This window comes from Strix aluco, chromosome 3 (assembly GCF_031877795.1).
Source record: "Strix aluco isolate bStrAlu1 chromosome 3, bStrAlu1.hap1, whole genome shotgun sequence".
Taxonomy (NCBI): Eukaryota; Metazoa; Chordata; class Aves; order Strigiformes; family Strigidae; genus Strix; species Strix aluco.
Genome location: NC_133933.1, coordinates 28,846,896 through 28,858,028, shown reverse-complemented (window position 1 = coordinate 28,858,028; position 11,133 = coordinate 28,846,896). Strand labels below are relative to the sequence as shown.

At 37.4% G+C, this 11,133-nt stretch overlaps 1 protein-coding gene across 1 annotated transcript in view; it reads left to right on the top strand.

The window, feature by feature from the left end:
- Positions 1-8,434, top strand: part of PROX1 (prospero homeobox 1) — a 50,147-nt gene extending 41,713 nt beyond the window's left edge. Inside the window, exon 5 of the mRNA XM_074817922.1 lies at positions 2,319-8,434. Within this exon, the coding sequence (XP_074674023.1) occupies positions 2,319-2,504 (186 nt within the window). The 3' untranslated portion in view covers positions 2,505-8,434. The remainder of the gene's footprint in view (positions 1-2,318) is intronic.
- Positions 8,435-11,133: the final 2,699 nt, after the last annotated feature.

Here is an 11,133-nt window from a genome sequence, read left to right as displayed (position 1 = left end):
AAGAAGCCTAAAAGAAAAGCCTAAAAGCAAAGCCTGTGTATCTTTATGGGGGTGGGAGGCCTGGAAAGTAGTGGTTTCAGGGGTTTCATGCCTCCTACTCCTTGGAAAAGCAGCACCCCCTACCTGGAGAACTTTCATACGCACAGGTAGAAACTGAATGGCAAAGGCTCAACTTAAAACCCAGGTTGTCACTTCCATGCTTAAAGTTGTCAGGGGTGTAACCACGTAGGACATTTTGCATTTGGGCTTTATGCTTCTCATGTAGGTGCTTGTAATTGCCTCCCTCCCATCTCCAGTGACTTGGAAGGGAAGAAATGCATCTAATGTTGGTATTCTGGAGTGGACACCAAATCTGAAAGGTGTGAAGTCTTCTTCCCAAGCACAAAGGCAAAAAAAGAACAGTTTTTGCTCCTGTGAGCTAACATCAGCGTGTACAGCAAAAAGTTGGTTATCTGCTACATTTCTTGCTTTCTAGTATCACGTAGTTCACAACTCCTTCCCCTTGGTTAGTGCTCAACAATACCAAGGGTGATGAACAGCACATGAGCAGTTGTTTGAACTGCATAAACAGAAAAGTGTATCGTTTTTTATAGCAGTGCAAGAATGAGACAAGCATGGTACCTTTTGTAGATGTATTACCGAGAGCCCACACAGCAGAGTGGTTATGTGAAGTTTTAAGTTATTTCTTTGAGCTTTGTTTTTATAAGTAAAACATAATAGTTATTTCCTTCCCTCATAATTATTGCTGGAATAGAACATCTGTAAAAATGTTTCTGTGCGGCCTGTTGAATGAAAGATTTCCACAGAAGGCAGCCTGTCTTTGGGAGCAGAGAAAAACGTGTGGGGACAGGATTTCACTCTTGGAGGTAGACAGAGAACTTCTGCGGGCTGTGCGGCTTCTGGAAGCAGAGTCTGTCAGCTGGTATCAGGGGGAGCTGATCTCATGCTTGTCTGATGGCAAAACGTGGCTAGCAAACTGCTAGCGTTTCCTCAACGGTGATCAGTGAGTGAGGCTCCAGAACTCTGTCGTATCAGCTGAAACATGCACATTTCCAGACAAGTTTTCTGAACATGGCTTCTAAACTGAGAAGAACAAAAGCCTGAAGTAGAGGATAAAGTGCTGGCCCTGATCTGGCAATGTCACATGCATTCAGTAAATGAGCGAGATCTGCCCGGGTGTCTGCTGGCCACAGGAATGGTTGAAGTGGCCCCTGTTGCAGGTCGGAGAACTCCTCTTGCCGGAGTGGCAAAGAATAGCAGTGAGGGAATACTTGCTATTATAAGCATGCTGGCTACCGGCCGGCCGTGTATTAGCAGTTCTAGAGCTGTGAAGCCATATTTCCGTAATAAAAATGGAAAATAATACCTTTATGGAGATGACCTCAACCTTGCAACTGACCTACAGTTCATTATAGTGATTGCTTTTGAGTCATTTAAGACAGAGGGTGAGAAGGTGGTGCTGGTGCCTGAGACATCTATTTAGGATGAATTACCAAAGTTTGGAGGTAACTGTGGTTTTTAACATTCACCCATTGTCCAGGGGCTTCTGAGAGTGACATGCTCCTGCTAGCCGGCCGTTTGGCTCACCCGTGAAGTGACAGTGACATCTAGAAAACCGGGATGAGTTTAATACATCCCAGCCCAGTAGCCACTTGGAGCACAATGAACCCACTGAAGAGGCTGGGGGTTTATTTGTAGGCTTATGAAAAAGAAAAGAAGGCCATAATGCCTTCTGAGAAAGCCATCTTATGAGGAACTCGCGCACAGCAGCCACAGAAGCAGGCTGTTAGCTGAAGGCTTGCTTGTTTTTAAACTACGAACAACATTCAGAGATACCCTGTTTTCTTTGATAGCTTTCAGCACTGGTTGTGACCGAAGTTAAGCACAGAGGTACAGTGGGCTTTCTGTGCATGCATAACTTTTGTATCAGTTCCCACACGGAGAAGAGAACATAGCCATAAATGCACGGGTAAAATATCAAGCAGAGATTTCTCTCCTTAAAGACAATTGTGTTTGTTTCCCCTCCTGCTAATTATATCCTATAAATCCCCCACTCTCCAAACTCAGACAGTAACATTTTGTTACCTACATTCTGTCAGTAGACTTTACAAAGATCTCTAACACATGTTATAAAAGTTATTGCTATAGTACTATATATAACAGCTTTGCATAAGAGAATAGAAGGCTGCCACATTTAGAAAATGCAGGTGCTATGTAAGCCCCTTTCTGAAAGAAAGAACTTAGCTCAGTTTCCTTTGAAGAACCAGAGACTTGAAATTGAAAACTGTATTAATGCCATTGTCTCCTTGTATCAGCAGGTTCCAGAGAGATTCCTGGAAGTGGCTCAGATCACGTTACGGGAGTTTTTCAATGCCATTATCGCAGGCAAAGATGTTGATCCTTCCTGGAAGAAGGCCATATACAAGGTCATCTGTAAGCTGGACAGTGAGGTCCCCGAGATTTTCAAATCCCCAAACTGCCTACAAGAGCTTCTTCATGAGTAGAGAGTTCAGCAGCTATTTATGAATGTATGAAAGTAGCAGTCCCCTTCTGATGCCCAAGTCATGTGTGTCTCTATTTTAATTTCATATATATGTGTATTGCATACATATATATGTATATGAAATTAGACTGTGAACCCTCCTGGATTTAAGTTTTCGTTCAGTTCCAAGGGGATGGTTATTTTACTTCAGCCTTCGGTTTACTTTTGCCCGAGACCCTTAACATTTGGAGAATCAACGGGGTTAATTTTCAGGGAGAAGAGTTTGGAAGCGTGTAAAAGCCTGTCTTAGCAAGTTAGGGCATTATGTTTAAAAATGCTTTGTCAGATTTATTGCTTGCTGCAAAGTGGCATTTTGTCTTAGTGAGACTAATGTCATGGCACAATACTACAGACAATGAAGTTTATATTATGTTTATACTGCTAAAGGTCTGAACTCTGTGGAGTCACTTCATAAGCTTCAAGCTTGTTTTTTTTATTTTATATACTTTTTAACCAATAACTAGATTTTGTCTCATACTTCAAAAAACTCTACAACATCTATTTCAGGTACTCACTCCAAGAAGTGATACCCAAAAAAGCAAATCCCATTCTTCAAGCTTTCCTTACAGAAATGATAAATACCCTGCACCAGTAATCAACATGCCAGGTTGTTGTTTCTCTAAATTGCAGCAAGGGACATTTGCACAAATCGAGTACCGTTCTTGCAGGGTGAGGCCAGTAATTCATGCACAATATTGTATCAACCACACTAATTTTGGAATATGGTCAGCTTATTAAAGCGGAAGCATTTCACTCTCCATAGAGTAAAAATGAAACCTTCAGCGTCCTATATTGCCATGTCTCGGTCTTACTTTAAGTGGCATTAGTTCTTAAATTTATTCTTTCCTTAGTCCATTCTGCCCCCCAAAATCCCCTTTCCAGCATACAAAGTTTTCTGTCTGTATTCAACATCTGTCCTGAAAAGCACTTTTTTGAATGATCTTAGATATAGTAGAAACATCTTTACCTCACGGTGCTGAGGCAAAGGAAAAAAAAGACTTGTTTGTAGCTGTAAAATATAATTAGTCTTTTCCTGATCAGAAGAATAAAAATTACTTTTTCATAAAAATCTAATCAAGCATATACAAAAATCACAGTGTCCTCCTGGCTATGCAGGGTTCAGATAGCCAAATTGGTTTTTTAAAATTACAGTAAGTGCAGTTTAAAAAAAATAAATCTATTTGAGCAATGTGCTGCACTTGTCTTCTGAAGCTGGAGCTAGTCTTGACCAAAATCTGAGCTACAGTGTAAAGTCCATGATGGATCTGGGTTCACCTGAATGCTATACCACGATATGTCAGCAGACAGAAAGAAAGCTAGCTGCCAGGTCTCATGCTTTCTTCAGTGGCTCTCCTTTTGTCATGTTTTCAGAAAGGTATTGTCTCCAGAAGTTTGGGGGAAGGTTGAATATGCTGTGGCACTCTGTATTTGTCATTTTCTCTGTCGTCTTTTGTACGGATGCAGTAAGAATTTATTGTTATCGTCAATAGTATTTTCCCCTACATAATTCAATCTGAATCTAGAGGAAGTTCCTAATTAGCTGCGAATTATATTTAGACCATTGAGGATATTGGTATCTTATTTCTTTATTTTAAAATTACATTTTGACTTTGGAGAGTGAAAGTTTACCCATGTGACTAAAGAGCTGACCTGATCATTGCAATTTCACTTCATTTACAAATACTGCTGATAGACAGAAATGTATGAAAGCAATTATTGTTAGCAGAAAGCCTTAAAAACCTGCTGACTTCAAATTAAACAGCACAATCCTACGATTCCCTGTCATTCTTTTCAAGCACTGGCAGTATCTGTGGAGTATAGGCAATGCAGACAATAGCATGGGATGAAGTGCCAACATTTTCACTATGCATTAAAAGCAAAACAAATCTTCTTGATCTTAGACTCCCTGAGAGTACCTAATACTGTACATATCCTTACAGTAGACAGGATGTGTCCTCTTTTCTCTTTTCTTTCTCTTTTCTCTTTTCTTCTTTTCTTCTTGTTTTCTCCTTGTTTTCTCCTTCTTTTCTCCTTTTCTTTTCTTTTCTTTTCTTTTCTTTTCTTTTCTTTTCTTTTCTTTTCTTTTCTTTTCTTTTCTTTTCTTTTCTTTTCTTTTCTTTTCTTTTCTTTTCTTTTCTTTTCTTTTCTTTTCTCTTCTTTTCTCTTCTTTTCTCTTCTTTTCTCTTCTTTTCTCTTCTTTTCTCTTCTTTTCTCTTCTTTTCTCTTCTTTTCTCTTCTTTTCTCTTCTTTTCTCTTCTTTTCTCTTCTTTTCTCTTCTTTTCTCTTCTTTTCTCTTCTTTTCTCTTCTTTTCTCTTCTTTTCTCTTCTTTTCTCTTCTTTTCTCTCTTTTTTCTCTTTTCCTTTAATTTCTTTTCCTTTTGTTTCTTCTGTTTTCTTTCAAAAGATTATTCCTTTTTTCTTCTCTTTTTTTTTTTTTTTTGTGCATGATTTGGTAAACATTACACTTCATAAAGATGTAACTCCAATGCATTCTGAGTAAGAAAGGATGAAAATTGTGTTCATGCACTTTTTTGATTTATGGGAAGAAGTGGCATAAAATGCTCAAGTTTTAATACAGTAAATTCATCATTGGCATACCATCAGATACAAAATATAACACTGCATTGTCACCTTGGACATAAGAAAGCAAAGCCATACTTTAGTCATACTATGTGGACATACTACTAGCTACCATCTCAATCTGTAATTTTACCGTTGCTTTTATTATGTTTATTATTATTATTATTATTAATATTATTATTTGGCTGCAATGTGATTCACATAATCTAAATAAGTGAAATTGTGTACTCAACACTTGATGTTGTTGCATTTATTTATTTATTTATAAGTAGCCTAATCTCAATAGTAAATGAGGCATAGGAATTAAGAGTAGAAATTTCATCTTAAAAGCAAAACAAAAACCTCCTTGGTCTGAAGAAGAAATAAATGATAATCTGATCATTTCAGTTATGTGATTTTTCCGCATTTTATAGCCATATTGCCTTTGTGCCTCCCAATACACCTAGGATTATAAATACATGGCATAGCTCCTACTAAATTGTAAGTAGAAAGCAGTTTCTTTCAAATGATCTCAATGTTATTTCACTAAAAATGGCGAAAAGGCAGGAGGCTACTTTTATTGTAATGAAAAGTTTACATAGGGAAAGAATTTCAGAATCCATGTAGAAACCCCATGTTGCCATTCATTTAATGCAAATTCAGATTTATTTCTGCATATAAACTTGAGGTTATAGTCTGTGCCTAGACCTTAAATGCACCAGCGGAAGGATAAAAAAAATCCTTCAAAATACCAGTTTTTCCCCCACAAGTACAATTGTTCTTGTGCCTTCTGTGGCTTACAGTTTTCATCTTTTAAACTTTATTTTTCAATTACTACAGCTGCAATAAACACTGATTTTTTTTTTTTTTTCCTTTCCGGCTGTTTGACATAATGTTGATAGCTATGCATATTTTGTGTCTTTTTAAAAATTAAAAAAAAAAAAAAAACAAAGCAGGAGAATACGTTTTTGAAGAAGAGAATTTTTAGAACAGTTTGATAACGCAAATTATTTTTTCTCAATTGTTTGAGCAGCATTCAAGTTTTGAAAATTCTTGTAGAAGCCAATTTTTTGTAACTGTGGTGCAAATCTTGTGTTTTCTTAGCCTGATGAAAAGTAGTATAGAAGCAATATTTCATACGTGACATACGTGCATATACATATACATATGTAGTCACACAGAGACAAAATGTGTGGGTGTATGTATGTATGTATATATACACAGGAACACACACACAAAATATGCGTATGAAGTGAAAAGCTTACCTTTTTCCTATCTAGATTAAGAACCTATTTTAGACATTTGTTATGTTTTGTGAAAAGAATGTTCTATTTGAAACTACAAAACATTTAATTCTTACTGTATCTCTGGTTGTTTAATGGGAACGTTTCACATTTAATGGTAAACACGTGGAAGATGTTAGAATGTAGTAATTATTTAAGAAAGTGTTCACCCATGTATTCCTGAGGTTTGCTTTGTGCCTCTGAGTATTATTTAATTAAAGTGTTTTAAGTTTGCAGAATCTTTGTTACTGTACCAGGTATGTGGGTGAACATTGAAAATCGAGGGGAACTTTTATAAAGCAATGTAAATATTCAACCTTACGGCTGTTCTTGCATAAAGACATAAGATTTTAATAACTACATTCTGAAAACATCTGTTGGATTTATAAGAAACACTACAGTAACTGTATAGATAGTTGAAAGCATTCTTGAAAATCCAGCTCTACTTTTAAAAGTTAAGTCTCTTTCATCAGATGTCAAGGGAATGGGTAATACAGTTTCTGTAAAATTGCAGAATTTTTTTCTATGTATATGAAGTCAGTTAATAGAAAAATGTTTTTTTCCACAGGTTAATATTAATTAAGAAATAAAGGTGAAGATTTTGTGGCTTTAAAGATAGGATTTTCACCAGCAGCATTGAAAGTTTATACATATATATATATACAGAAAGATATATATATATATATATATAAAAAATGGAAAGTGGTTTACAAAACCCCCAAAATGAGCACTGTACATGAGAAGTGAAAGCAAAAACTATATTTGCCATGTGTATTATATAGCAATCATTGGTGTTAATAGTGCAAATGTTTCCTTCTGGTACCAACTATGTGTTTGAAAATTCCAATACGCATTGTTTTCAAAAAGCTCCCCTTAAGGAATGTAACTGGTTTATATGAGTAAGCAGTTACTGTATTGCACTTAAATGTTCTGTTGAAGGAAATGCAATTTTGTTTTCTGTAGAACTGTTGGTTGTAAACCATCTATAAACTGAAGCTAAAAATGCTCATATTTAGAGCTGGGATGAAAACTGGTATTTAACCTTTGTATCTTCTTAGGAATATCCTTTTTAGTGTATGAAAGGTGGTGGCACTATGACTTTATTTAGTCTTTTCATCTGAGCCACAGTCACCTCTCTCCCGAAGCAGCCACCTTCCAAATGCACAAATATACTGGGATATGTAGAAACAAATCTAGAAGAAACATTTTTCTCTAAAATCCATCCTTTCTGCATTAATTGTACCACTCGAGTGAGATATTAGACAAACACAATAACCATCTCATTACCATATAACGTGTAAGAGTCAGAAACTAAAAAAGAAGGAAAAAAAAAGCCTCTTTAGGTTGGTTTTAATGCTGCCCAGAAGAGTCAAAGGTTAAGGTTTAAACTGATATTGTCCCAGCCATTACTCATGTGTATATAGTTACAAAAGTGACAAAACACTGCCTTTATATTATTTAGCAATATGTTGTAAATAGCATTATTAAGCTCTTTTTTTGTAATAAAGACCCTTTAATTTGAAGATAGTACAATAACTGAACTGATAAAGTCAATTTTTGATTTTTTTTTATTTTATTTTTTAGCTAGAGGCAATTTCAACTGTGGATTTTTTTGTTGTTGTCTATTGTTCTGAAGACTTTGCATAATTTATTGGTTTAATTTATCCTAATTTATTTGATGAAGGTGTACAATTTTGTATTACCAAGGATGTACTGTAATATTAATTGATGACAAGATAAAACAATAAGACTCCCCTGTCCGTTTGGAAAAAAAGGTGCAGTAGACAATTGATTGAAAAAAGTTACAATTCTAGCTTGGCAGCTACTAAATTTAAGATAAACACAGGAAAAATGTTTGGGGGGGGGGGGTGGATTTTATTTTGTGTGTTTAAAGCTTTTGTATACTCTCCAGACTTTTACCTTTTTGCTTTGTACCACTTAAAGGATACAGTAGTTCAATTGCCTTGTGTGCCTTCCATCTTCTCTAAACTGAATGTATGTGCAGTATATATGCAAGCTTGTGCAAAATAAAATATAAATTACAAGCTCATTGCCATTGTTTATATTTATTTCCAAAAGTTTATGTTGCCCGTATCAAGAGGTGAACCACTGAACCTCTCTGCTGCAGCCAGGCTGTGCCTAACACTGTAGTCCTCTGAAGGTTTTCTTTTCCCCTTAGTTCAAATTATTTATTAATGAAACTGCCAGCCCTCTTGCAAAATGGATATAATGATTTATCTAATCCGGTGTCCTACCTCCAGCACCGGTTAAGATAATGAATGTTATTTTGCAACAGTCTATCAGACAAGGAATAACTCCCTGCAAGACACATGTTATGTCTGAGGCATAGACAGCCCTTTAAATTAAATGTAGCCAACCTGAGCTAGAAAGTACTTTTATTTATGATGTTTAATCATTTCCTGGATATACGTGCCACGCTGGTGTCCTGCAACAGGGAGTTCCACAAGTCAGGTGAATGTAGAATAATGCTTGTTTTGATATATTTCACATTTGTTCCTGTTATCAATTTGCCCTTGTTAGTGGTAACAATCCATCACTCTTTCTTGGATCACTTCCTTTTCAAGCTCTATAATCATTAGCATTATATATAACTGATCTGTTCTTATACATTTCCTCAGAATGCAGGTCTCATTTGTTCATTGTTTTTATCTAATCCTTCCCTATTTCTGCTGTTCCATGCGTATCTTAAAATTTTGAGGTTGAGTGAAACTTTGATTTACATTATTGTCTGCATTTCAGATATGAATGGTCTCTTTTTGGCTTAGAATTGGTGCAGATGGCAGTAAGATGGTAGCTTATTTGGATCACAAAATCGTGCAAGAATTTTCTGATTTTCAAGAAGGAACATGTTAAAAATATGTTTTCATCTGAGGTCATTTATTTTCAGAATCTTCCCTGATTCAGCCTCAAGACACTGTAGAGCTGAGCTGGAGCCTGAATCCAGCTTTAGCTACACTGTAGCAACCAAATAAAAATTTCATATCTGCAACAGCAATTAAAACTCCATGTCTTTTTATACAACTGGAGTTGCATTTGCTGGGCCACATCAACACCAGGTGTAAAGGAGGTCTGTGGGAGGTCATGAAGTTACATCTATGTAACTAATAATCATTTAGGTGTAAGTTCTCTGTTTTTACTGGAAACAAATTGCCTCTCCTAGTTCACCTCTATTCAGATTACCAAACGAACATACTAGAAGCATTTTCAGGTCAAAATATCTGACAATCAGGTCATTTCTCAAGGAACTGGCTGCACCACAGCACTTACTAATTGTCCATGTATTCAGGAGGTTGCTGAGACCATGGCATGGTGAACAGGGCAGACTGCAGTGTCTGAAATGAGGAGTGTGTCAAGGTCCCTGGCCCAGCCGCTCCAGGAAGCCTCCAGCCTTGAGGAGGTCCTCTGCCAATCTTGGTTCAGAGCAAGCACTGGCATCCCAGGAGGGAGCTGCTGGGAAACCATGAAAATGCTTTCCTTGTCAGAGGGAAGCCAAAGAGAGGGTGAGGAGACTAAAACCAAGCAGCTGGTTAAGCATGTCCTAGCAAAGGGTTACAGAGGCATCTACAGATTACATGGGAGGGCTCATTATTGTGTTGGCTATCAAGGCTTAACTAGATGAAGGAGAGGGAGATCAGCCTCAGGTGCCCAGTTAATGGACCAAAGGATACAAGCTGCAAGGGTAATTGCTAGTTTGCTCTGTCCCCTGATCAGTTTTTCTCTCAAATATACAAGTTCTGTGAAATACAAGACACTATTTGCCATTTTACATGGAAAGCACATGGATCTCTAAATAAGAAATCCTTGCTATTGGCATCTCAGAATACTGCAGGAGTTCAGAGCTAGACTGGAACTTGGCAAGTAGTCTCTGTCATTGCAGAGGGCCAAATCAACTTTCCCAGGCTTCAAGCACCCTGAAATCATCCAAATTCTACAGATCTGGCCATCTGTGCTTGGAAATCCTCAGTTCCCCTAATACCTGGAATTTTTACAATAAGGAAGATACTACGTTTGGGCTTAAAAATCATAAGGAAGACATGCCTCATCCCTGACCAAGGCAAATAGAGCAATTTTATGTCACTGAGACCATCACGAGGAACTGGGGTCTCTCACACGTCACATTTCTGAGAAGCCGAATGTAGAAGACTGCATTTTGTGATTTGAGAGCCTGAAAGAGTTAATCGCTCTCGTTTTCTTGGTCTGTACCCTTATTTATGCCCAGTCTAGGATGTGCCAACACAATTTCTATGGAGATGATCCCTTCTGATCCAGTCTTCCCTCTTTGTTAGGAGGGAAAGGGAACTGACGGGTGAGTTGCAGCATACAACTGACTGCATTTAGGAAATAATGGCAAATAAGTCCGTCGCTCTTTGCAATGGGTTACAGTGTTTCCCCAAACAGACTCATCTGATTCAGTTTTAAAAATATGGCATGGCATTTATTTTAAGAACACAATACAGAAAATAAATCTTTGCTAAAGCTTATTGCTGAACGGGGATGGAGGGCTCCTGTGGTGGTGGCAGAACTGCTAGATAAAAAGGGGTGGGGGGTGGGAAGGTTGTTTCCGTGCATGGTCCAAGTCTCTGACCCTCCGGGCGCATTGCAAGGCCTGCCTGTTCTCCCAGCTTTTCAGCGGGCAGCGACGTTTGGAGAAGCTGCCTATTAAAGCCTGATCGATTGGTAGGTGCAGAAAATCCATCATTTGCTACAATGCTCATTTTTCTGTACAGC